The sequence below is a fragment of the Channa argus genome, chromosome 8 (assembly GCF_033026475.1).
Source record: "Channa argus isolate prfri chromosome 8, Channa argus male v1.0, whole genome shotgun sequence".
Taxonomy (NCBI): Eukaryota; Metazoa; Chordata; class Actinopteri; order Anabantiformes; family Channidae; genus Channa; species Channa argus.
In genome coordinates, this window is record NC_090204.1 from 5,975,218 (window position 1) to 6,003,093 (window position 27,876).

Consider the following 27,876-nt stretch of genomic DNA (forward strand, 5'->3'; position numbering starts at 1 on the left):
TTTTTAGACACCAAGAAAAAGTGATTTTTTTATTTTATTTGGTAGTTATTGATAACAAGTAATGCTTGTTATCACTGAGCTTTTGTTAACATGTTTTAAAAACCAGTCAATTTCCACAAACCTCGTGCTTTGTGGAGACCTGCTCCTGACCCTCAAGGTTTTTGTCCTCTGCAGATAGACCTGGGCCAGACGAGCTCGGCTCTGAACAATACACATGTTGACTGGGATACCTAAAACACACAGGAAAATTTGTTAGAGAATAGAGGCTCTTTGGGCCCTGACAAGGCAAGCTCTGAGTATAGTAGCACCAAAGAGTCTGTATGTGCATGTGGAAAAGCAGAGACCAATGGGGTGAAATCTAACTAAAACTGGAGTTAGTAATATTAGTTCCACAAGGAGTGGCAGATAGCAGAAGACTGACAGAAAATACTGAATAAACAACAATAAAGAGCCAGGTGACAGATTTGACTTGTGTTAACCTGGCACTGCAGTACAGGAGTCCAGTTCCGCTGTCAAATTAAAGTGTCCAATGCTAGGTGGGTCTTGTGTCTTTTTTTGATGAGGTCATTTCAGGTATTAGAGACACACAGCAGATGTAGTTAATACATTCTGGCTCTTTAGTTGTAGAACAATCTTTTAGCCATTCAGTCTTCTCTGCCTTCTCTTCCTTATTTCTCTTCCGTTTCCTTCTGCCCACAAGGTATACACGAACCCAAGATAACTAATGCAAATCTCAGGTTTAGTTTTAGTCTCCATATTTTGCATGAGTGTTCGGCTTCATGCCACTTGATGATGTTTCTAATGACAGTCATAATGTAGAGAACAAAATAGCAAAAAAAAAATCTAGGCTTGTGACTATTTTAATTTATCGACTTACTTGACAATATACAGACATGGCTTTGATAATTTTTGCTGAACTTGCCATTGTTTTTGGTGGGTGCCCTCAGTTGAATGCTGTGTGATAGATTGGAAAAAGCTGAATATTTCGCTGTGCCTTTAAAAAATAAATAAATAAATAACTGTACCTTGGAGTGGACATTTCCTATCTTCTTGTAACCAGACTGTAAAGTCTGCTTTGTCAATGACGGCAGGTTTGCTGTGTTTAAAGCGAGGTGCGTACACTACAAAGTGTATGTCATCTGTCTTTCCTTGGAAAATAACTCTATGTAAGGGATCCAGGTGGTTTAGGGACAGATTAGAGCTTAGACCAAAATTGTTTGGGCAAATTTTTTTATACAACAGAAAGCTGGATTGTGACAGGTCTCAGAAAAAAAACAGCTACTTTTTAGTAACTGGGCCAACAGTGAGAAGAAGCTGGAGCCCAGACTAACCTACATTATCTGTGCCAGAAAACGTGCCAGACAACTGGGCCACTTTAAAAACACAGGACCCACTGCTTCTCTATCTATGTTATTATAGAAGTTAGATAAATGAACCGCATTTGAATGACAATGCTCTGCACTATAAGAGATTCAGTAATACAAAGAAAAAGGGAGCATGGGAGGGGGAGAGATAAAGCCACAGAGATAGTTCTGATTCTTAGTTGGTTAGCTTATCGTTGGAACTGAAATGAAATAAGGAATAAAGCAGGTTGAGACTAAACCAACCTGACAAAAGAAATCTGTCTGAACATGTTCCTTCTGCTTAGATGCAAACATGTTTTTCCATTTAGGTTAGTTAAGTTAAACTCAAAATGCATCCGCATCAAACAGACTTTTTCAAAATGGCCTCTATTGAGCAAAACCACTAAAACTGGATACTAAAATTATGGTAAACTACTTAATAAGTGTAATAAGTGAAATGTAGCTCAAAAATATTGGTAAAAAATGTTGCCATGTTCTATAAATGTTTTATATATGGGGACCTGGTTTGACAAGTGTATTGAACGTATCCTGAAACCAGAAATCCTCAAAGCCTGAGTTCAAAGTGCAAAGAGGGCATGCCAACACCTCACATCAGTGACATGGAAACACACAGCTTAGAAACAAATACCATGTGGAGAGTAGGACCCATGAAGAGTCATATTAGCACCCTGTCAGCCAGACTGTCAGTGGGAGATGACTAAGGTCAGACACACCTTCACAGAGAGACAACCATCTATGTAAATCATTCTACATTCACTCATACGCTACATACACTCTACACTCTACTCTCATTCAGTATTCTATCTATATACTTCTGAGATGTTTGAAAGAAGAGATAAAAGATGACAAGAACACCAGGCTACATAAAAGTACCTTCTGAAAGTTATAATACACCACATTTATGCAAATGAAAATTTAATAAGATAGGGTGTTAATCCAAATATTGGAGCAATTCCTACTCAGGTTGGTCTGCCATTTAGTTTTTACAGAAGTGCTGTCATCCTTTATTGAATACAACATGTATTTTGTCTGTGTTGTAATAAAGGTGATGGAAGCTAAATGGTAATAGTTATATAATTATTGTCTCTTGATTGACTGGTTCTTGCCTAAATGTTGAGCTAATTAACAAAAAGTCATGGTTTCTAAGAGTACTCTAACAAATCCGAGAGACAGCCATCTCTGACACAGATATGAGTTTTACTGCTGCCATTTTGTACCCCTGCTGATGATGCAAAGTATGCTTGTTACTATAAATTAACACCTCCTAATATACACTTAACCCTAAAGCGCTAGAAATGGCCACAAAGCCAGGGAGGGAAACCTAAGAACTCTGCAGTCTACAGCAATAAGCAGTAAAGATGAACCGTGAGCTAATATAGGTTCCTGGCTAAACTTAGATCCATAGCCTGAAACTATATTGTGCTGCGTTTCAAATGTCTCCTGTGTCCCCCACCATTCTAAACTACACCAGCACACACAGAGGCACAAAGACATCTTTCACAGATTTCACTGTAGGTGCAATATCGTTATGTAACATAGTGCTGTAAAAATTACTTTTTTCAAACTCTGAAATTTAAATGTCAAATTGAAAACATTTTATAACCTACTGAATTTAATGTAATAATTTCAAACTCAAGCCTTCCAAATATCACTACCGAAGTCTTTGTGCAGGATGACTCAAAGCCATAGAATTTCTTATCAAATTTCTGCACAGGTGAATTGGTGATATGATTATTTAGATCAGGGTACAATTCGCTGCGTAGTCTTTGAAAAAAACCTGGGATGCTTTATTGTCTAGCTGCACAGTCTAGTTTCATATAATGAATGCTAGTTACTAGAACTTAGCAAATGTTGTTAAAAAAATTTGTATTTACAGTTGCTGGTATTAATAAATTGTTCAAACTGATTGATGTTATTAATAACCCCTTTATGGCTGCATGACTTTGTTTTCTATCATTTTTAAAAAGCCTTCAATTCAAAAAAATTAAATGTGTAATGATATGTGGGTGAAAAAGTGATTGCATGGCTAAGTGTAAGTTTAAGTGAACACATCACAGAGTAAACAATCCTGAATAAACTTCCATGACGAAGAATGCAAATAGACTGACTTCCGCAATATGACAATACGAACTGCAACGTGCCAAGTCTTTATTCTGATGATCAATATTCAAATACAAAGATAAAAATATGAGGCAGAATTTGACACCAGATACCGTGTAATGACTGAGTTGCGTGTTATTTCAAGTCCGACTGTGACAAAAAAAAGGAAATACAAAATGTGAAGAGGGCTGAATTTTACCTCCTTTTTATTGAAATGGTTACGCACCAGTAGGAATGTTAACTTATGACCCACATGGAGAAAGCGACACTTAGAACAACAAAAGCATAAGTATTTTATTGTGGTATGTAGATTCCTTATCAGTAGTGTGTCAATGCCACAGCCATGAAGGAAGAGCCTGAGGGTAAACTAATGACTCAGCAGCCTGCAAATACAGTTTACGTCATTCTTTATCCCTTCTTCCTGTTGTAGTTCAGTAGCACCTGGGGGTTTTAAAGAAATCTAAAAAGAAAACAAACAAAAACTGCCAAATATTTTTGTAATATATGTTTTGTTGAGTGGAAAGCTTAGTGTACTGTAAAAGGGAACTCACATAATCACATTGCTGCAAGTCCTTAAGAGGAAATTATCAGCTTGCTTATCACCCCTAGACAATGACTATGACAATGCATGGTCAGGCACCTCTTAATCTCAGAGAGCATCTGTGTCTTGCCCGAGTATAAAATTGCATCCGGGCCGTGACATTTGAAGACATTTTTATCCTTATAACACTGTGATGCCTACCTCAGATTAAATTGAGAAATGTGGGGTGTAATATAATGAAAAGCTACAGAACACTGCAAACATACACAGACATACTGGATATGAGTTCCTATATGCTGTCTGTGCTGGTTTCGAGAAGCCAAATCCTCTGATATTTCCTGTTGGCTTTAGGGCCATTCAGATTCAGTGGACATGCTGTAACTCAACTAAATCAACTGTACTGTACCAAATGACTGGCTTGACACAAAAACAGGCTGAGGATAACTTTATTTGGCAGAAACTTAAATATTAATGAGCCGCATCTCTTAGGGAAGATGTTTGTCTTGTGAAAGTTTTAGAGTTGTAGGTTACAGCATTTTGTTTGTGTTATCCTGAATCAGAAGAGCTTTGACTGTGTCATTCTGCCCTTTCATGTCACAACACGACACTAATACACCATGTACAGCACATAACCTCAGCCAGGGCTGATAGGATACTGCCTTTCCCTCTCCTGCTCTAAATCTCTGATGGGTTGCAGACAAAGGGGTTTTCTCACCCATAGCACGTGAAATACATCAAGTGGTTTACTTCCTTAATTGCCTTTTTTTTAATTTTTTTTTAAATCCTGTGTCACTGCACCAACTATTCTGAAAACAGAGAGAGAGGAAAGGGAAATAAACATTTAAAAAAGAGGGTTAAGTCACTGTCAAAGGAGTGAATTAGACAACCTGGTTAACATACTTAAGTTACTGAGCCCATGCCATTATTGACCTGATTAGGAATTTAAGTACATGGATAGTACAGTTTTCTGTCCACTGTCTGTCTTCAGACAGAAAAGACTCTTGTAATGTTTTACTTTATGTAATGATTCGTTAAATATGTGATAGTGGCTGAAAGGCTGGTGGAAAACATTGTGATGATGCAAGTAAGACTAAGTTTCACCCAGAACAACATTTCCTTAGAAGAGATGATTCAAGCAGGCAGGGGACTGCTGTATATTCAATTCCAACTCTGTGCTTCCCCTCAAAAAAGCAGACCAAAAGAAAAACAGATAGCGAGAAAAAAGAGCTAAGGAGAAAGAATTTAGGATCCACGTGGGCAGAGGTGGATTGTGGGACAGGGAGATGTGCCAGGGCTCAGCTCACCAGCAAATGTAGGCCAGTGCATCTGCCAGGCAGATAAAAACATACTGTAACTGGTTGAACAAAAAGTGGGAGGGGCAAACCCTCAAAGCCCACCCTTAGAAGACTGAGCATGTTTGCGTGTCGATGTTTGCGTGTGCGTCCTAATTTCCCTTAACATTTAAGCATTGAATAATGCAGAGCTGTGGTTTGTTGTAAAGCCTGCTGATCTGCCAAAATCCTCTCTGGTGCATCCTCTGAGCAGCCAGGACACACTGGCTAAACTGGTGAAAAGTTTTCTCACAGAACAGGCATAACAAACTTTATCAGGACGAACAAACACTCTGACGACTATCTAGAATTGAAATGCTTCTGATGTACCCCTGTCAAACTTAAACCAAGCATTGGAAAAGTTCATTTACTAAAATCTATTTACTTTGGACAGTTGAAATGTGATTTATATGAAGCACCAATTTATGCTTTTTTTACCCAACCCATTATCCTTACTGAACAAATATATCTTTACTATATTAAGACAACTTCAAAACTCAGACAAACCATATCTCAAAGGGCACAGAAAGGAGTGAAAATGAAACTTTACCAGCAGAATATCGATGGGTTCGAGAAAATTATTACATTACACAGTTTTTTTCCCCTCTCTAAGTGGTTGCATTAGTGGGCTCACTTTCCTAAGTGCTTTAATGTTCTGTGCTGACATGCTGTATTGCTGGAGCAGCGGCATAACCCGTATACAGCTTCCCTTCCCAGGAATTATCACCCAGGCATGCAGCCTGCAGCAAAATCTGGGTCAGTAAATAAGAATTTCAAAGCAGGAAATTGGCTATAACTGGTCCAAAATGATCATTGTGATTGTCCTGCATATTAGGCTTAGGAGTAAATGCTAACTTTCTCATGATGGACCAAAGGGTCAGTGGTCCCTCCTGACTATATGTCAAAGTGTCCTTGGGAAAGTAAATAAAACTAGTTGCTCCCAGTGGGTCAGGTGAGCACCTTTCATGGCAGCCACTGTCATTGATGCGTGAATGGGTGAATAAAAAGCAACATTGTAAACTATTTGGATAAAAACATTATATAAGCAGGACATTCACCAAAGAATTCCAGAACTGTCATAATCTACTAGGATGTTTGTAAGACATGGCATGTTTCCTTGTTTCCTCTACATTGGTACAAGCAATGAACACACCATGCCAACATTTCTGCTGGAGATCCCAGTAGGTGACAGGTGATAAGACAAACCAACTTCACTACGGAGCTCTATCAATATGGAAAAATGATTTAATCTTAATTAAAGTCACTCACTGTTATGGATTTGTTAAGTAGTTTTTTTCCGGTCTCAATGCTAACAAATTGAGTTGCTTCATTAAAACCATGTCAATTTCCAGTAAGTATGGCTATATATGCATTATCCACATAAGAAAATCATCTAGCATTTCCAATTTGTAAATATTGTAAAAAAAATAAAATAAAAAATACCACTATAGACAGTATAGAGGTACGGGAAACCTGGTTTCTTCAAGTAGAATTCTGTCAGATAAGGAGTATTTCTGTGCCATGTACCAGGTTTCTGTTTGGCTTTCTCTGCACTTGTGCATAACAGAAGGCTGCAGACCGGAACTTGCAGCTGAGTGAAAGGCTGGATGAAAGGATAGATTGTCAATGGGGCTATGCTGCCTTCTTTTTAAAACAAAGTCCACCTAAAGTGCCTCTTAAAAGTGTAAATAAGTTGAATAAGTCGCTTTCCCCCAGATTTGTTTTTTATTTTAATTCAGACAGTTCCTATTGTGGAACTTCTCTCCCTCTGCACTGTCACTCTGCTGCAACACACACACACACAGAAAAAGAAGAGTCAGAAGCAGCATTTACAGTTAAAATGTGTGACCGGTTTGAGATGGAGGAAAATCAGGTTACTCTCCTGCTGAATCTACACGCGGATTTCCAGTAACCACTTTTCATAAGTGCAACACTATTCACAATTACCAGAGAAAGCTGATTTCTCCAAGTACGGGGGTTACTTACGGGCATGTAAATGCAGTCCATTTTGGCTGCTGTGTTTGTCTTTCCGATCTGGAAGGATCCCTGTGATTACACCAGCTCTGTGACGCACATAAATACTTAAAAATGTACACAGGTGCCTTTTTCTAGGATACAGTCTGAATGAACAGACACACCTCTGTTTGGACACTAGCCTGTGGCACTGAATAGACGAAGTCTCTAGTTGGAAGCTTACTAAGATTAACATGTCTGCTACACTGAAATATAGTGTATTATTGTCCAGAACCAAAACTTAACAGTTATAAAGACCAGTGTGGTTTTTGACTAATTACTAACAACAATTCACAGGGCTTGACATTAAGCTTATTCAGTTGATAATGAATCTGGATTTACATTTTATCTTACAAGCTAGTCAATCCAAATACTGAATGTCCTGATTCAAAAATCATCAATGAGAACAAGGAGCCTCTGAATAATGCATAATAGCATATATGCAGGTAGGCGTTTTATTCCACCCTTTTATTACATCTAATTAAATGAAGCCCAAAACTGACATACATATAAAGAGGCATCTTTACCAAGAAAAAGAAAATACAACTTACTTAAAACAATTTGGTAATTTTTATATTGCTTTTCATGGTTACATATATCAGTAAATAGCAAACACCTACAGGTAGCTGGTTATTCATAGTTAAACAAAAAAAAAAATGTATGTGTGTGTGTGTGTGTGTGTGTGTGTGTGTGTGTGTGTGTGTGTGTGTGTGTGTGTGTGTGTGTGTGTGTGTGTGTGTGTACACACACACACAGTTGAAGTTCTTTTTATGTGTGAGTCATACTTTTTAAGCAAAGAAACGAAGGTTTATGTTCCATCTAGTGAGTAGAGTGTGGGGCAATACAGCCAAATAAGTGAGAGTTCATTTTTATGACATTAAGGATTCATAATTGATAATTATGCCTGTGCATAATTTCTTAAAACTGACAGTTAATTTTCATTTAATATAAGGAACCGTAATAAATTAGTGTAGTCAGTATTATGAGTTGTAAGATCTCTGATCACGGCATGGTGGTAACAGTGAAGCGTCACATTAGCCCCAGTCAGAAAGAGATCAGAGACGCTTGGGAATGTAACATCAGGAAAGCTGGCAGGACAATGGACAGAGAGAAGCAGCCATGTGATATAATGTGATTGGATAGGAAAAGCCACTTTGTCAGTGAGGATTTGCGTGGTTGGTTGTGGATACAATACACAAGTATTTTTAATCAGTATGTATGCATCAGCAGGCACAGCAAGAGAAAAAAAAACAGTACGTGTACGGATGTGCTGTAGCCTAATAAAACATTTACCACTTACCACTTTACCATTTACCAGTGTACTTCACTGAAAACTGTGGCCTTTTAAATGAGGAATAAAATGTTGTTTTTCAAAAATGCAACCCTGAGATAAGTATCCTGTGATGATGTGGTTTTGAACAATATATCAGTTTTATACAGTAGCACTTAAAGTGCATCTGAATGTATAGTAATGCACAGTGCCCATTTGATTCTGACTGTACGTTGTAAAAAACTGGTATCTCTTTACCTGCAAGCTTTTTCAAACAACTGTACACTGCCGTCACTGAAACTATTTGAAAGCATGTCTACACACACAGTAAGTTACAGAAGACTAAACCATCCTCAAATAAAAGACAACAAATAATTTAGCTTTTTAGCGAGTTTGTAGCTGCAAGTAAACAGTAATGAACATGGAGCTAGAGAGGGGGAGGGAAAGCGTAAAAAGCCTAAATGTGTTGGGGGTGGGGTGATGCCTTTAAAAGAGCAGGAAAAACCAAAGCTACTCCTCGTTTTGGTGTAGTTCAAGTGGAGTAGAACACAGTCACAACAGTATTCAACCTCAACTCACGTTGAGATATGTTATTTATGTAATTATTTATGCCTTGGATTACTATAAAGATGTTTACCATATAACCACGAAACACTCACACACAAAAAAAGGTTTCAACTCAAAACTGAGTTGTGTCACAATGATTAACTCTTTCCCTTTGCTATACCATCTACTATATCTTCTACATACACAGTAAATACAATAAAACAACAGTAGAGTGACGCAAATCTCCACCTTAAGACTCAACAATCTCCACCCTTAGAGTACTATTTACTAACACAGTACACATTGATATTTTCTCCTAACCACTGACAGAGCTTCAGGCCCTGGCCTGCATTCAAATCACACTGTAAGCCTACCTATTCCTGGAAAAATATTATGTGAGCAACAGGATCCTACACAGAAGTTCCTGCTGCCAGAATTAAAGAAAAGACAATCACAGTGTCTTTTTGCAAGCGTTCTGTTATATGGCTCATCACAGACAACAGCAAGGTTGTAACAGTACACATTTTGCTCTTCTAGAGATAAACCAACAATAACGTATTAAAAGTTTATTACATAAAATTTACAACACCAAAACTTGTTGATCTGTGCTACACAAGTGAAAAAACAATTTCTAGCACAGGTGCAGGATGAAAGACTCTCACAATTTAGCCTGGCACATGAATATTTAAAAGGAGCCTTCTAAAACTACTGTTGAGTAACGGAAGTGAGAGACAAGGTGGACAAGCCCAAAACTGAAACTGAGACAACTGTTCTGTTAATTTTAGTATTTTGCTTGGTTTTGTTTAAGCAAACAAATTCACCTGATAGAGACACATTTTATAGCCAATGTTTAACTAATGTTCCCCCCAAACTTTTAACTGACACTGGTCTAAAATATAACCATGCTAACTAATCTCTCGAGAGTGCAGCTAGAATATGTTCCAATACAGACAAGTAACTCCACAAGAAGAAACAATGGGACTTTTTCAAATATGTAATAAATCCTTAATTTGTACAAATCAAGAGATTGGCTTGATGAAAAGATATGTCTATAAAATCCCAATCAATCTTGATGCCCTCACCTGATAACATTAATTGGTCAATCAAGTTTCAAGTCGCGTCTTTAACCTTTAAATGTGTTGTTGTTGTTTAAATTTAAAAATACAAAATTAAGCTGGTCAATAAAAACACTTTTTTCAAATAAATATTTAAGTATATTGACAAATCAGACTTTTCATTGTTCCTGAATTTAGAAAAAAAGAAATTGGTTTTCAGGAATTTGGTTTAGTGTACAACTAAACTTGGATTTCTTCCCATTGTTCCCTCCTAATGTTTAACAAGGCTGTGAGACCTGCAATGAAACTGCAGCTCAACTAACTAGTTATAGAAACTGCAGACCGAGTACATTACATTGTAATGTTTTGCACATACCAGAGCAACTACAAGAATCCAATGATCATTATGATTACATTGGGAAATTTTATTGAAATCTGGATTTGAGATCGTTTTCATCATCCAACCCTACAGCATAGTACTCAGCTCAGATACCCTCTCTTCACCCAATGCTTGATGGTGGCTCCTCTGAGTATTCCCCATTACTTATGTTAGAAAATGATTCATGTAGCTGGGAGACAATAAGTACAACAGAAAAGCGAGCCTAGTGTGCTCATCAGTCTTCATGGCAAGTGGGCATGAACAATACCGTGCTGAGGACTGCCAGTCCAGCTCTGTCTCCTAACATTAAGTCTAGACCTGCCAGACTGCAGAGCTAAAACCCTGGTCTACTACAACACAGAATGATGAAATCGCAATTACTAAGCCTTTAGTCTCTAAGCCAACAGTTAAGAAAGGGAATGTTTTATTGCTACATTTTAAGTTAGGGATTTACAAGGAATACTGCACCTACTGGCATCTGATTAGACCCAGAAACAAATAATAATATTCATAGCTATAGTTGGCAACCAATCTCATAAGAAAAAACTAATCTGAGTTAGGCTTTTACTTTTTTTTTTTATTTCTATGTAATCAAGTGTTATATCACTTATATAAAGCAAAATCTAACAACTGTAATTAAGTACCTAAAATCTAGAGTGACATCCACATTTTGAAAATGCCGACAGAAACAAGACACGTATTATCTGGTAAAATGTCAGGATATAACAACAAGACAAGCAGATGACTGCAGTTATTTGGGATGTATGTTAATTATCATCCTTGCTCTGACAGATGACCTTCTGGCTTTGTTGGCTTAAGAAAAATATTCGACTCCATTCTTTGCAAGTTAATCAATAGTTTATTCGATTTGAGTTTACCTTAGATACAAGACACAGGTGACTAAAGTAACCTTCCAGTAACAAACTAGTACACAGATATCCTACAATGTCTTCACTGAATGTATGAATGTCTAATTTACTCTAATTTTTCTCCATAAGATCTAATCTAAAGCATCACTTAAACTGCAAGATGAAACAAAAGGCACATACAGAGTGACAGACATCCCCTACTTATAAATTAACACCAAAAATGTCATTCAGACTACAAAAAGTTTGTACCATGGATGACTGAGTGGTGTATTGCACATCACTTTTTGACACACTCCTCTGACACATTCCTCCAACCATGACACAACTTTAAGTCCTGTTAAAATAGCTGACACATTTTAATTATTCTTTTGCTGTTAGATCTGGAAAAATTCACAAGGCCACAAGGCCTAGGCATCCCTGTCCTTACACTGCTGCAACAACCCCCCACCCCCGAAAAAAAAGAAAAAAGTTTAAACAGAGCTTTCTCTGTTACGCTGTCATCAAGTTTCCATGCCCAATACAGGTGATAGTGCAAATCTACTGCAGAGAAATACAAGCAGCTCTAAAAGTGACAACAGGCTGCTTGCGACTGATGAACATAGGCAAGACAAGGATGTTGTACTTTTGTAACAACTGCCCCCAAACGGCAACTTTTACGATGTGGTCTGAACACATAGCTCCTTCAGCGAGAGGCACCTTTAGCTATAGTTCACATTCCAGTGTTCACAATGCCCACAAGCAATTTATACAAAATAAAGGAGCACACAGTTAAGAAATATTTAAAACAACTATTAATTCACAAAAAACAACTAATGGGTAAATTTACATTTATTTGATATACTACATTTGCATGCTAACTCATTGTGACCTTTCTTTTGAGAACTTTAATAACCAAAATATGAAACTACTGAATAGCAATTTATACACAAGATTGCTCAAGAGCTGTTAAAAAACCACAGCATATCAATGTATGCCTATATTTATGAATTTGTGTCTTTTTTCCAATTTGTACATTGCAACTACTATTTGAAATTCAATAAAAGTTTATTGTATGTGAAAACCTACCAATAAACCCATTTCTGACCTGACAGCAGAAGACAAGTGAATGTCAGCATGAGATACCATGTCATCATATAGGTGCTTTAGGAGAGCAAACGGGTTAGACAAGCAAAACTGTTGTTTGCTCTGGGTTTGTGTGAAAACATAGAGCACAAATATTAATACACCTCTTGGCTTATAGCAAGCAGTCACAAAAACACTCCAGAGTACTAAACATATTTACAGATGTAAACAGTGTCAAATTTGCTTTATTACATTAACATTAATTAACAATATAAGTCATTCATTTTACATGCAATATTCCATTACCCTGTGAATGATTAGAAAGTATCTGCAGTCTAGTCAAATATAAAATCCCCTTTGGTCATTTGGCTGCAGAGTTATCTCATGAGTGGTAACCATGTGGCATTATAATAATCATCAAATGGCTATGAAACAAATAAGCCTATGACATAGGGACAGAATGAGATAATGATGAAAAGTACAGCTATTTCTCTTGCATGCTCCCGTAGGAATGCACTTGTCACAACTGAAATGGTTATACTGCAGCTCGTGTAATATACGTCTATGGTAAGTTATCATAACTGAATATCAGCCTGGCTAAAAAGAGCACCCTTTCACAAACTGTCCAGCACACATTCTACACTGATGCTGATGTCAACAGCCTGAGCCAGCATAGCATACACACTGTAAGATCCCTGTTGCTGACAACGGGAGTAAAGGGGCAGCATGACGCACACAAATCCATTCAGCTGTGCTTCTCCCAGCACTGAAACACAGAGACCCCTAGACAAGCAGTTAGAACAATCTCACAGTAAAATACAGAGGGCAAGACTTCACATAACAAATACCAACCTAATAGAATATTTATTTGGAAATCACAATGTTAGCACTGAATTTTAAGGCAGAGCAGGGTTATTAAAACAGCAGGTGAAATACAGCAACACACTAATGACCCATTGTCTTTTACAACTTGTGTTTGTACAGGGCACCTTTCTGTGCCTAAAACCACTGCTGTCTTGGAAGCCTTTGATTACTGCAAGTATTGCATACCCCATTTCTCTTTTCCCACTGGGATGTGTGAGAGTTGGCACGGAAGAGCGAGTAGCCAACAGCAGCAAGCTAAAAAGGGTCTGAATTAGTAATGAAGCCTATGCGTGTGGTTGCATGGTCATTAGTCTGTTTGTAGAAAAGTGAAAAAGTGCACCAGTGTTTAAAGCACTCAAACATGTGAGGTGCAATCCAATCTAACTTTTACCAAAACTTGATGGCTGCCTCATTCATCTATTTAATTTATAATTAACTAGTCCTTTGCAGTCTTCTTGAATTTAAATGACTAACTATGAATATCTTAATTGCTCAGTCAGTTTTGATGTTTTACTGGCGCATCCTGTTCTTTTTTCTCTTTGTTTGCAATCAAGACAAAATGTTATGCTAAATTTAATTGAGGACTACCTGAACCTCAATGGTGTGAAATATTAACCTATTGGGAATTTGATTCCTCAGAAAATAAAAGCTACATGGGTAACAGATACTAAGTGGATTTAAATAGTCAACATTATTCAACAACCAGTGAGTTTTGGTGTTTCTCTTTACAGCCTGACCAAATATTTATACTTATTTTATAATTGGTTTTATCAATTTGCGACTACTATGGACAGTTGAATTATTGATAATAATTTTGCATAATGTTTTGGTTATAATTGATACAGTATGAGCACTATTTATTTCCTGTTCTATGAAAAGGCAGGGATGGGGAAATAAAAACACCACTGGTTATAGAAAATGATCAGTGACCTCAAGAGTTAATACATTTAATTACTCCCTATGTTGCTTAGACAAAACCACTGTTGGTTGTGTGCTGGTAACACAAACACTGAGTAGCATCAGTGGTATAATTTTCTATGAATATTACAAAAAAGTGACTCCTCTTCTGAAGTTTGAGCATAATTTTACCTGGAAAAGCTCAATGGTTGGAGCTATACTTTCTACAATTAAAAATCTTTTCAATTTTTACAATTATTATATGGAGATTCTTGTGAAAAGCAGGCTGAAGGTTATTTATTTAGTCTTCCAAGGAAAAAAGTATTTTCTTCTAGATAATAGCTGTCACACATTTGATAACAGTTAGCAGATTCATACTGGATAGCTGGCTGCTCCTGAGTTACCAATCTGGATAAAGGTAGCATGTTAGCAGGCCATTTAATCCTATTTAACAAACCCTGTCTATTGTTACCTGCCCCGTGCATCTGGGATTAAATTTATTTATGAGTAGTTACCTCAATATATGTCACATCACTGTCCATATACACCGGTAATTTTTAACACGGCAACTTATTCATTCTGTAGAGTGTAATAAAATATATCTGTTACATATGTAGTAAAACTGAATGTAATTTTTTAACACCCCTTCACTTTTAAACAAACTTAAAACTATAGGTCTTTAGTGCTTTTCAAGGGTTCTTATGTTGCTTCTGATGTCTAGCTACCAACAATTTTTATTGGTTTGAATAATTTATAAGTGGACTATGCTAACATTTTTCCACATTTTCTAGTTCTTGCTAATTGCTAGTTCATGTTATTAGAAATCGACGCATGCTGTGTGTTTAGAGTTGCTATATCTGAAGACGTCACGAGATGTTTGTGGCTACTGACATGACTTTGATGCATTTTTCGAGCTTGATAATTCCATTATTAAAAAAAAACTAACGAAATAATGGTAGCATACATGGAGAGAAGATTACAATTGTGGGAGCAGTTTGACATAGTCACTTTCAGAGTTTCTTGTTTGAAATTAACATTATGAGACACCAGGCATGAAACGTTTGCCATCCAAGCAACACAGCAGTGGTTAGATTAGCTAGCTGCACTGCTACTCCATAGCTTAAGGACAAATCCCTCAAAAACAATTCAAAGATCAAACTTTATCACCCATTACAAAAATAAACAACACAACCATCCAAGCCTCTTCTGAGTTATAGTCCAACTAAACGTAATGTCACAATGTTACAGTGAGGATAGCTGATAACGTTAGCTCTGTAGCAGAAATGGTTCATGACACTCAACACTGTTGAGACCTGTATAATACATTGAGCAAAGCGACATGACAGATAACAATAACATAAAACGTGCTTCACATACTGTCATTAGTGTACATGTCGTACATGTCATTAATATGGTGAATGTATATATCGGGATAAGCTTACCAGCACAGGAGAGCTACAATGAGGCACACCAACAAAACGCGCAGCCTCTTCATTATCTTCCCGCGGGGACCAACATCCTCGCTCTTTTGGGTCTTTCTAATCTCTCACGGCTACGCAAAAACACCGAAGACAAGATTTTCTGTTGGCTGACGTCCTGCGTTAATTATAAATTAACATATGACTGTCATCTGTAGGTTAATCCTACACTCGTGTCGTGGTGATTTTCATTGTACAGACCAGTTGTACGCCTCTTTTTCGGCGTTAGCAGCTACTGCTGTGGAAGCTTAGCAGGCTCTCGGTAAATTCGACCTCTGCCCACGTTCCACCAATCAAATAAAACTCGGGAACATGACGGCCAATCACAATAGAAGTAGCAAGTAGTGTTGGCGATTAGCCCCGCCCCCATAGGATGAGCTGGAGACTGTGGAGCAGGACGCGTCACCTTTTGATAAGAAAGTCATTAAAGCAATGCAATAGTTACAGCAGTTGCACAACGGTTTGATGTCGGACGTTTAAGCTGAGATGATGATCGTTGATACATAATTTTTATAGAGGCAGTTGGGGTCACTACACACAGCGCTATCAATGCATATACTAATACACCTATTTAACAGAGATCATGTCTGAAAATGTTATTATTATATCGTTCAGCAAAGATTTTGCCATTTTTATAGCTTTCACGTAATTTTGTAGACACTTTATTCCAGTGGTTACTCAAATTCACATACAATTACAGAAAATAATGCTCGCCACAAGTTCATATATTGTTAATTATGTTTTCCTTTTTAAACTTAGTTAAGGTGTTTGTATTGATCAATTGCTCTTTTTTTACTAAGAGAAATAACTTTTAAATGTACGTTATGGATTTCCCTATGTATTTACCACATGGAGTGAAGAAACTACATATCCCAGAAAGTAGATCTAAAAGGGCACTCAAGGCGCCTGTGCTTATAATTAGTTATTTGTTTGTAACTGATAATTAGTTATAATTACAAAACTCCTCAATTAGCATAATGTAAAATACAACAGCACATTTATATGCCATTTTTTTCAGTGAATAATTTAAATGAGTTTCTGTTTCAAACTGGCGGGGTCCTGAATAATTGTCAGTGCCGTGAGAACTAGAAGATTTTAACTGAAGAGAAGTTTGGGCGAGTGTCGTGGATGTTAGCTGCTTCTTTGCTCACTCAGTCGCAAACTGGCGGGGCTCTGTGCCACTCTTTCGGCTCTTTTGGGCTTTTAAACAAGTTGATCTGACCATGGCGTTAGTCCGGATATATTTGTATGTGCTGTACGTGATTTTTGCTCATGTCCCGCAGAGATTTGTGGCGCTGGCTTCTTTCTCGCAGTCTCTGGACAGCGACTTCACATTCACCCTACCAGCCGGTCGAAAGGAGTGTTTCTACCAGACCATGAAAACAGATGCCTCACTGGAAATTGAATATCAGGTCATAAAGACTGCTGACTAAGATAAACTTGTATAAAGATGTAATGATAGTTTAGAAGACCTAAACCTAGCTACTTCAAACCAATGGTAACCCAGACATTTGCATAAGCCCACACTTGTTAGACCTGTTGATCAGATGCTTTAACTATATTGACTACTTTTTACAAGAAGGCATTTCTTCATAATAATGTTGTTAAGAACTACACTGGTATATTATATTACTAGGTAAAATTGATTAAATTGTTATTGAAATTGTTGTTGAAATTGTTATTGTACAAGAGAACAAGCAGGTTGTTTGGGTCACATATCAGTTTGGATATTGTTGGAAACCTGTTATGCCGGTCAGTTTTTCAGGATACATTACTGGATGAATCTGAATGACTTGGACTTTCTTGTGTGTCTAGAACTGAGGCAGTGTCAGGGAGTTGCCATTTATTTTCCTTGTGGGAAACATCCCAAGCATGTCATAGCCTATCTGTTGTAGTGTCTACCATGGAGGACATGGTATCCAAGATTATAACCTCCATTGGAGCTTGAGGGAGACCTTGAGGGGGAAAACTAGAATTTCTCACTGATAATGTAAGAAATAATTCATTCATGCTCCGGAGAATTTGTCAGCCCACACAAACTTCAAGTATATCTGTCACTTTTATGATATTTCTTTCCTCTATCTCTTGTTTCCTCCATTGTCCACAGGTATTAGATGGTGCAGGTCTCGATGTAGATTTCTACATCTCCTCTCCATCTGGGCAAGTGCTGTTCAGTGACTACCGCAAGTCGGATGGAGTGCACACGTAAATACCATAAATCATCTCAATGAGAGATATTAGTGACACAGACACAAGCTCACTCTTACCTGTGCTTTCCTACAGGGTCGAAACTGAGGATGGGGACTACATGTTCTGCTTTGACAACACATTCAGTACTGTCTCTGAGAAGCTGATCTTCTTCGAGTTGATCCTCGACAACATGGATACAGATGAAGATCCTGATGATTGGAAGGAGTATGTACATGGAACAGACATGCTGGACATGAAGTTGGAAGATATCATGGTGAGCCAGCCTAAGCTAGAACTCATATCATGCTATTGAGGAAAGATTACATTTGACACAACACATCCCAGAACAGTTTTAATGGGTTGAAATTTGTGGCAACTTCTATGTAATAGAGAAAAGTTAAAACAGAAATGCTATCGTCGGCTTTCTAATCCTTATTTTAGACTTTGTGACACCTACAGTTACGGGATAACACTCCGGGCAAACAGTGATCCAGCAAATGAACTGCCAACAAAATTGCATGCAATCTGCAACATACAGCAAAGTTATGAAGAGAGTGTCACAAGAATAGATGTCATGAACTTTCACCTATTGCAGGAGTTCCACAATTGTTTCAACTTGCACCACAGTAGTCTGTACCACCCCTTCACCATAAACAGCCTTAATTTGTGTTAGAAGTCACATAAGAATAACTCAGTCAGAGGCAGGAAATGTTTGTTCCAGATGTGGAGGAAGTTGTTTCCTCATAGAGGAATGAACATTACCAATTGAGCAGCTTGATTCTAAAGTATCACTAGAGAACACTGATTCTCCTGTGATCTTGATCACTTAACTACATAATTAATGCTTCTGGTCAGTTTAGTGTCAGATACATAAAAGTTCTTGCATTCAAATCTAGTTAGCCTTGGCTGTGTGTCTCTCTCCGCTCTTTCAGGACACCATCAACAGTGTGAAGGCTCGACTGGGCAAAAGTGTGCAGATCCAGACGGTGCTGCGGGCATTTGAGGCTCGTGATCGAAACCTCCAGGAGAGTAACTTTGACAGGGTGAACTTTTGGTCAGTGGTCAATCTCGTTGTTATGGTGTTTGTATCAGCAGTTCAGGTCTACCTAGTCCGCTCACTGTTTGAAGATAAAAAGAAAATTCGTACATAGCATTCTCTCATACAGTACTTGCCAACAAATACCTTTGGGGATTTTTTTTCCTGGCTCGTGACTCTTAACACAAAGTGTTTTCTTTACAATACCATATGACCACACACATATGGACCTTTTGACAGACATTCTCAATTACAAATATGCCACAAGTGTTATTCTGGTCTTCGGTCCTCAGGACTTTGGAGGCCATCGGGAGTCTGTGGTTTAGAAGAGGAACTAATACTGTAATTGTCTGCCCACTGTACTTTGTATCCTCAGTATCTTTGCTTCAGGAAAAAAAATATCTTTGTCTCACTTTAAAGTTTGTATATTGTTTTATAGTCCTCCCTATCTGCTGTAAATCTTCAAAGAAAGTGGTAAAACACCGATGTTAACAACATGACTATTTTTCTAAACAAAACCTTACAAGTTACAAGGCTAGTGGCTAATTGAGGGAAAAAAAATCTATTGGGTTTTTTTTTTTTTTTTTTAATTAAGCTAAACTAAATGAAGAAAATGGTATGGTGTCTGAAGTATTACATTTATTTCTGCCAAACAGGAGTGTAGAGTGCAACCAGTCTGTCAGTATGTCTTCCCATATATAGCTTTCAAAAATGTACCTTTTTATATTACTACAATGCCTCTGTTGTTTTCTATTAAGGTGCAAGCCTTTTGTCAGTCTTTGATGCCTTCAGATATTTCTCCCATTCCATTCTTATTTATGTCATGAAGAAAAAAATTTATCACACTTTTCCCTATATGCTAGTACTGATAGGTCAGGCCTTTAGGTAGGGCCACTTTAATTATGCTGCTCTTTAGCACCTAACGGAAAGTCAAGCAGGAGCCCTTCTCTTCTCTGCCGAGAACACGTGACCTAAATGGCAGTTTGCTCCACTACTTCACTACTGTGAAGCCTCAATGACTGCTGGTAGGTGTCTGCTTACAGCCAACTACTGTGTGAAGATGTTGAGCCTGACTTTCTCTCCAGTGACAGATGTCTATTTCTGTCTTACTGATACCTAGAAGGCTATTACCACTTATTACATGGGTGCCACGCTCAGTATAATATGACCAAGCCATGCACTGCCTGGGCCACATCAGCATTCATTTTATTCTGTGTATTTAGATTGATACGCAAATTTTTTTTAACCAACACTACAAAACATCATCTGATCATTGCACTGCAACAGAACAACATTATGAATGGGGGGTGGGGTGGGCTAAATTCTTTATGTCAACTTGTTATAATTGGTCACTAATGTGTATTCTGATTATTGGGGCCCATCAGAATCGATTCTGCTATTTGTATTTGTATGTATGAAGAAGCTTTGTTAAAGAGGTTATTATCTTATTAATACACTGTTGACTATACTATGCTGCTTGCAGGATTTCCTTTATTTGTATTTATGGAACTCCACATGTGAAACCTGGTTGCTCACAAACTTTGACAGGAGGCTTCGCATTCATTTCTCCTGAATTTGTCCTGTGCTGGAAGATAAATGTCATACGGTGGGTTAATGACTTCATAATTTAACCGCCTTTTGTTGAAATTTCTGTAAAACTAAGCTTTGATTAGTCTAATGGTTTTAAATTGAAATATGTCAGCATTACAGTAGCTTCTTACATCACATTTGAGTTTTGTAGATGCCTGACGTAATACATGATGTGGTCATCCTCTTCCTCACTTTCACAGCTTATTAACATCCTTTACTCCTCTGCCTCACTAATCTCATTGTGGTATCCAGTATTTAAATTAAATACTGAATGATGAGATTCTGTTAAAATTTTAAGTGCTTCAAATAAAAGACTACAAACATTTTTAAAGTACTTTGTTACTGAGTGGATGAATGTTTAACTTTTTAACACGAAAAGCACACTGTGTTTGAAAAAGTGTTTTACTATAAGTTGACAATGCGATTCCATATATTTATTATCTTGTAGTTGTGACTGTGTATAAATTAAACAATCATACATTTTTATGACCTCTGTGTTGTTTTGTATTCCTACTAAAAACCTTTTCAAACAAACCTAAATGAGTTAAGCATGTACCTGCAAGAAAGGGAGGGATTCGTTAAGCATGCAGCAGCGAAGACTAAAGCGTAGAGAATACCATACGGCTGCTTGTGTCTGCTGTGTTACTGCCAATTTTGTGGTGCAGAGATTTAGTGCTTCATCTAATCACAGTGGATGCAGACCCTGAGAGCTTAAAGTAAATGTTATTGGGTTGCTTTTGATCACCATCATTCATCTTTACAGTTTTGCATACTAATTCATGATAGTTGCTCGCCCAGTAGACCCTGTGTGTAGGATTCCAATCTTTAGGGAGACACTGTTACGACAACATCCTTACTCCAGTGAAACAATAAAGCTATTTTTGGATTATTTCCCGAACACGATTAATGGCTGACCGGTTTGCTTGCTGCCTGGTTTGACACATGGGAAACAAGAGGTTGTGGTCTGATCACTGACACTTTTTGAAATATGTTTGACCAAGTAATCAATATCAACAGCGGCGTTGACCTTACGTGAGCAAAGACGGGACTGCGTAAGCTCATGTCAAAGAAAAAGGATAGTCAGCTAGAATCTGGCAATGTGCTTTTATGAGACAACAGGAGGCGCTGTGAGCTCCGGCACAGTGCTTCACTTCCGCGATAATGACGTAATGAGAATGTAGGATCCACTGGCGCCGGACAAAGTCTTGCTATCCATGATTCCAGGTATGTATAACACCTTTTGAGATATTTGTAGGCAAAGCTGAGCCGATGGTCTGCATATTAACGTTGAAGTACACATGTGGTCACATATCATGTTTGTTTTTATTGAAAACAAAAGTGAAAGTACCGGTAGTTTCATTGTAGTAGTCTCGGTCAGGCGTCAAAACGTTGCGAATCCGGTTGAGTTTCAGCTGACAGCGAGCACACGATGCCACGGGTGTGAATAAAGTCCAGCATTTGATTTGGCTTGTTTAGGGTTGTTGATTGAATTATTAATGCGATAATTCACTTGTAACCTTATAGGTGAATCATTAGCTTCATGCTAACCAAAGCTTTAAGCTAATTCAGTCTACTATTCAAGGTAAAAAGCTCATAAACGTGAAACCTTTTATCAAATAATCACTTAAACATTATTTAAACAGGATATATTATTAGGATTGGAATATTAAAAAAACAGATCAATACACAGTTTATAAAGACGGTTATACATTACTTACACACATTTTTATTTCAACCAAACAGCCATCACCGATATACACTGCAACAGTAATTAAATCATAAATAGATACAATTTAAAAAAATAATAAAAATAAATATTAGCAAAAACATTTTAAAATGTCCCAGAATATTTATTGTCTCTGTGTTTGGCAGCTTATTCCGGTAGTAAAGTACAAAGAACTGGAAACCAGTCTTCCTCAGTTCAGAGCTAGTATGAAGAACTTTTGAGGCCTGTCTCTCCTGTCTAAGGCATAAGAATGATGAGCTATGAAATTAATTATGGAAGTGAAATATTTAGAATGTTTAGGTATCTATGAAGACAGAGCTCTGCTGATGTCTTCTAGATGTCATTGGTGACCATCCAAACTTATCATATAACCCATAATAATGACAGTGGTGTTGTAACAGCAGCAGAAACATAAGGGATATCTTCATAATCTAGTGTAGACAGTATGTTACTCACGTCTGTGTATACTGTATGTGTGTTTATGGTCAGGGTTATGGGGCCAGATAGTGCCCCAGGTCCAGCTGTACCCTGGCAGAAGGTGCTGTGGGAGCACCAGCCGTTCCCCGATAACTATGTGGACGAACGGTTCCTGGAGGAATTGCGTAGAAATGTGGGAATTCGGCAGTACCAGTACTGGGCTGTAGTGAAAGAAGCAGGGTTTGTGGGACAGCAGCTGTCCTGTGTGGCCATTTTCATCACCCTCTGGCTTTACATGGAGCAGGTAATATCTGTGTGCTACATGCTTTGCCTTTTCTGAATACAATACTGTACATGAAATGCATAATTAGTTTTCTTTTCTGCTTACTCCGCAGGGTCTTCTGCCCCCTGAGTTGCTGTTATTAACCAGTCTCGTCTGCGCCCTGCTGGGTTATGGACTGCATCAAGCTTTAAAGTCTCAGGTTGAATCAAGCTGTGAGCCCCGGACCTATATGGCTGATTTACAGAGTGCTTCCATTTTTCTGTCCTTCACATTTGGCTTCTCACCAGTTCTAAAGACACTGACGGAGTCTGTGAGTACGGACACAGTGTACGCCATGTCCGCTGTGATGCTGCTGGCCCACCTGGTGGCATTCCCTTATGCCCAGCCCTCGCCTCCGGGCAGCCTCTCCTTAAATGCAGCCCTGTTTGCCTCTGTGTGTTTAGCCTCGAGGTTGCCTGGGGCTCTGCACACCTTCACCATGCTCAGCTGTGCCCTCCTGGTGTTTGCTCTGTGGCCCTGCCTTCTAAAAAGGTTAAGAGCGAATGCCCCTAGACAATTTACTGGGGTGTGTGTGGGAGTGTGTCTGGGAGGGGTCGGTGGTCTGGGGTCCCAGTCACCTGCTGGTGCTGTGCTTTTGGCCCTAGCCCTAGGAGGTGTTACATTACTCTGTCCCTTACTACTAGTCAGGCTTCAGAGGCACAAGGACAACATCCATGGGCCCTGGGATGAGGCAGAGATTCATGAGGACATCAGCCGCTTCCTTCAGTAGTAAAACAGAGCAGTGCCTCTGACCAAACGGACATTTAATAGCTGAGCCAAATTAGGGACCTTCTATGATTTATTTTAATCACAACCTGAAGTGTTAAGTTGGTGGTGTAAACAAATGCTAACTATTTTATCATTTTTCCACCTCTGTTTTAAGCAGCCGTGACAAATTGTTACTCTTTACGAACATTTTTAATGTAAAAAAAAAATAAAAAATACTGTGTTGTATGGAAGGGATCAGCTAATGTACTATGATGACTTACACTTACTGGCCACTTTTTTAGGTACACCTGTACAATCTAATGCAATCCAACACAGCAGCCCTGCCATACATTCTACTTTTACAATGTTATAATTTCTCAGTTTTTAAGTTGAAACTGGCAGAAAGGTAATAATTCTACTCTGTTTACTATTGAAATCATGGGTCATGGAGACGTACTGGAGCGCATTATAAGATTAGATGGTTTTGGCCCACTCATTCATTTTAAATAGGGTGGCCAAAACATTAGAACCATCTCTTAATATTATGCACTCCAGTAACACTCCACCACCCAGCAAGATCTCAATGATAAACAGTAGAATTATTATCTTTCTGACTGTTTCAACTTAAAAACTGAGAAATTATAACCTTTTAAAAGTAGGATTCATGGCAGGACTGCTGTACAAGTGTATATAATAAATTGGCCAGTGAGTGCACATTATTTGCTGTCCATTAATTTGATATCAGTGATGTTTTAATAATCTGTGGTAGATGATTTGCGTTTTTATGGTTGTGTCCAACATGTTATTGTGCACTGATGAATGGGTGTGTGGCCTGATTATAACAACAAGGGCTTTAGTTTTTAACATGTATTTTGTTGAGTCAGTTCACTTGCAGGATTGCCTCACTTGTTGGATTTTACCTCTATGAACTCTAATAATATAGTATTAGACCTGGAAAAACTCCAGCATACACAGCCCTTAATAATTAGACAGGGCAGGTGCTGCTCTCCCAGGATCAGGATCTTTGTTACATTCACGGTCATACCCCAACGGGATTTTAAAAAAAACACCTGTTGAAAGTTTTCCTGCTGTATGTGCAGGAACTTTTAATGATTGCAGTTCATCTAAATGTTGAGAAAAGCTACCGCAGCTGTTGCCTCATGATTCTTTTATAATATCAAGATCTTGTGGGTGGGGGCACACTTTAGCCGGGGAGGTGGGTGAACCCCTTTTATAACAATATATAAAATATAAAGCTGATCACTGACTTGCCATTCCACACTTGCACACACATGCCCCCTCCTTCTCCAGATTCTTGCTTGTAATAATTAAACAAATAAGACTTAATCCCCAAAGCCCCCTGGGTTTGGTAAGTGACTCAATTCTTTCAGAATCTTGTTATTGCGAGAGCAGGGAATGGCTTGTACTAATTATTAATAAATGAGAAATATAGACTCAATTCATGATTTCAATTGTGTGATTTGAATTGAAATGTGTAATAACAATATTGCGATGACAGTATGACTTGCAATAAATACACTCATTTTGAATAGTGCATCCTACTTCAACAGTTCCAAAGCTTTTCTGGTTTTATACATACATTGCTAACACAGACCCTAAATAATTTCAAATTACTAAAATAAAATAGAAAATGGTTGTGTCGTTAATCCCTGGGTAAAGTTTAAAAAGGACAATAATAGAATAGAAATCAGTCACTATTACTTTTTCGATCCTTCTCTCATTACTCCACAGACATTAGGAGTAATGTGATTTACTGCTGGACCAGCCTGGAGTGTGCGAGCTGCTGTTTAAAAGACAATCCTCCAGAACCTGTTCAGTTTTAGGATATTATGGTAAATTATGAACCATCGAGCATAAGGTGACCTTTAGTTTTAGCGTCTTCATGACCATTAAAGGTTAGACAACAAACTCTTTACCAAAGCACCCAATTCAGGTGGTCAGCAACCATTTATCCAGCAAGAATTAAAAACCCTCTTGGTGGCCTGCTGTCTTTTATGTACTCTTAAATCTAAAAGGAATAACATTCTTCACACTACCTCTTGTTGCAAAAATGTATTAGTCTGAGATAAATGTAAAATAGTTAAATAACCACATGCTGTTTTTATTTTAATTTTGAAAGTGGTACTTATTTAAATTTAGATAAGTCTTTATTTATAACCCTGTTAGAAATTTAATATCTAGACATTTCACGTATGACCCAAAGGAGTCAAAATAACACTGCACTAAAGCTACAGGAAGAATAGGGGTGAGGTAATTTTCCACAGGCCTGTCAACTATTTTCCGTTGCAAAATAATAATAATAAAAATTAGGATATTATTACTGTGAATGCTCCAGGATGATTGGAGTGTTTGTGCAAGTGAACATGAAGTCAGTCCTGCTGAAGGCTCCACTTGTCACAGATCTGCTTTACTAACAGACATCCTTCATCACAATAAAGTTCATTGTTTTTATTTTACAGTCACCTTAATGAGATATATGCATGATGCACAGGCAGCTCCGCTCCCATCTTGTCTGAGCTAAACAATTATAGTCTACTTATCAATGACTTGTGATATTTACAGTCCAGAGATTTATCATTTGCACACTCCACACTTATTTGCATTACACCGAAGACAATAGCACCTAATGATCGAACCATTTCAGTTCTGACTGAGTGCATCGGGAAAAACAAACAGAGCCAGAGATGGGTTTAGGGTTAGCCAGCTGGTTGGTTACACTCTACAGACAGAGCACAGGAAAAACTGTCGATGTAGTGGTTTTCTCTTCACCTTACAGAAACAATGAAAAGGATCTGAAGAGGCATTGACTAATGCAGAGGCATGTCATGAGTGACTTCACTGGGACTGATGCTCAAGAGCTATTTATTCATAAAATCCTGTAAAGCTGGTAATTTTTCTCTCTTTACTGAATCTATTGATCCTGCAGATCTGGTCTCTGAGCGACTGGTTGTAACCAAATAAATATATCATAATTGTCACAACTGTTTATGTACATTGATTTTTAAACTAGAGCTGGGCCTTACAGCTGAGAACACTGATGCATTCCCACATTCTTTTTCTATGTTTTGCACTCTGTTGACATTCTGCTTGTATGGAGTAAAATAGGGGGTTTACACAAAAAGCCCACAGGCAGCACACAGCTGTACTGCTTTCATCCTTGTCTACCTGCCCAGCACCATGATGTCAGAGTTAGCACCTAGTCTGGTCGCTGAAGATCAAGATATGTAACTCGCCAGCTGGTAGAAACTAGACTGAGCTAAAAGGAGGGCAAATAGTGGATCATTAAACATTCCATTCACAGCATTAAAAAGGAAAATATGTCAATGCTATGGTTACACTTCATTTCTGCCAGCTCATCCTGAACGTGCTTTTCCTCTATTTGAATGGCACATATCTTTAAATAGAAAGCTGTGATCTCTAGGTCAAACTGAGATTAATCAGAATAAATCTGTCTTTACACCCACAGGATGAGAAACACTCTCCGACTAGCAAATGGATTTTCTCTTGTAAAATAAGTGGAGTGCTCCTTTAAAACCAGACGCTGAATAACAATCATGTACCTGTACATCTGTTTTGTAAATCCACTTTTGTTTTCATGTCCTGGACAACAATTGATATCACTTTCAATGTGGGTATAATTAGCTGAATTTATCTCTAGCTCTGGTTTAGTTATTTGAAGACTTCTCACATTTTTAAAGACTTTAACAACTTTCCATTTATTGGCTCAGACAGTATCCACATCCATGTTTTGAAAAAATAAACTGAGCATGAGATTCAAGGTTAACTCTGTAATAAAAAAGAACTGTTCCATTTAGTCCAGTGTGATGGCACAACATAAATCTCACTCTGGTACGTGAAAAAGATCCAATAATACTATCCATGACACACAACCATCTTGTGGTGATAACACAAAAGTCAGTAACACAGACATGTGTGAATGGTCAAAATGAACGGTCTAAAATCGATGAAGCAATGTCTGTGCAAATCATAGAACTTTAACGGAGACTTGAGGTATGACAGAAAATTGATATTCCTTGTTTTTTTGTCTTGCCATAGAGCGGGAGGGCCCAACAATGTGAGAAAAGGGAAAATATTGT

General features: G+C 38.0%; 3 protein-coding genes across 7 annotated transcripts in view; 2 read left to right on the forward strand and 1 right to left on the reverse strand.

Moving 5' to 3' along the window:
• suco (SUN domain containing ossification factor) overlaps nucleotides 1–16,022 on the reverse strand; it is a 40,159-nt gene extending 24,137 nt beyond the window's left edge. For 3 of the 5 annotated variants that reach the window (XM_067512171.1, XM_067512175.1, XM_067512174.1), the window contains exons 1-2: nucleotides 15,734–16,022; nucleotides 122–230 (exon numbers count right to left, since the gene is read on the reverse strand). In XM_067512171.1, coding sequence (XP_067368272.1) covers nucleotides 122–230; nucleotides 15,734–15,786 — 162 coding nt within the window. In that variant the 5' untranslated portion in view covers nucleotides 15,787–16,022. The remainder of the gene's footprint in view (nucleotides 1–121; nucleotides 231–15,733) is intronic. The other 2 variants (XM_067512173.1, XM_067512172.1) reach the window with 1 other exon arrangement.
• An 831-nt stretch (nucleotides 16,023–16,853) lies between these two features.
• Nucleotides 16,854–21,067, forward strand: tmed5 (transmembrane p24 trafficking protein 5). Its single transcript, XM_067514091.1, has 4 exons — nucleotides 16,854–17,181; nucleotides 17,877–17,974; nucleotides 18,053–18,233; nucleotides 18,892–21,067. Exons 1-4 carry the CDS (start codon nucleotides 16,993–16,995, stop codon nucleotides 19,108–19,110), a joined length of 687 nt encoding a protein of 228 aa, XP_067370192.1. The 5' UTR covers nucleotides 16,854–16,992; the 3' UTR covers nucleotides 19,111–21,067.
• Nucleotides 21,068–21,673: 606 nt separating this feature from the next.
• Nucleotides 21,674–25,320, forward strand: pigc (phosphatidylinositol glycan anchor biosynthesis, class C). The gene is made up of 3 exons (XM_067514093.1): nucleotides 21,674–21,809; nucleotides 22,801–23,032; nucleotides 23,124–25,320. The coding sequence occupies exons 2-3, from the start codon at nucleotides 22,805–22,807 to the stop codon at nucleotides 23,778–23,780; spliced, it is 885 nt and encodes a 294-aa protein (XP_067370194.1). The 5' UTR covers nucleotides 21,674–21,809; nucleotides 22,801–22,804; the 3' UTR covers nucleotides 23,781–25,320.
• The last annotated feature ends 2,556 nt before the right edge of the window (nucleotides 25,321–27,876 follow it).

Bases quoted from the DNA above. Each gene is read 5' to 3' on its own strand.
- tmed5 (XM_067514091.1), top strand. From the start codon at position 16,993: ATGGCGTTAGTCCGGATATATTTGTATGTGCTGTACGTGATTTTTGCT. The intron at 17,182-17,876 runs GTCATAAAGACT...CATTGTCCACAG, and splicing joins CACTGGAAATTGAATATCAG to GTATTAGATGGTGCAGGTCT. The intron at 18,234-18,891 runs GTGAGCCAGCCT...CCGCTCTTTCAG, and splicing joins TGAAGTTGGAAGATATCATG to GACACCATCAACAGTGTGAA.
- pigc (XM_067514093.1), top strand. From the start codon at position 22,805: ATGGGGCCAGATAGTGCCCCAGGTCCAGCTGTACCCTGGCAGAAGGTG. The intron at 23,033-23,123 runs GTAATATCTGTG...CTTACTCCGCAG, and splicing joins TCTGGCTTTACATGGAGCAG to GGTCTTCTGCCCCCTGAGTT.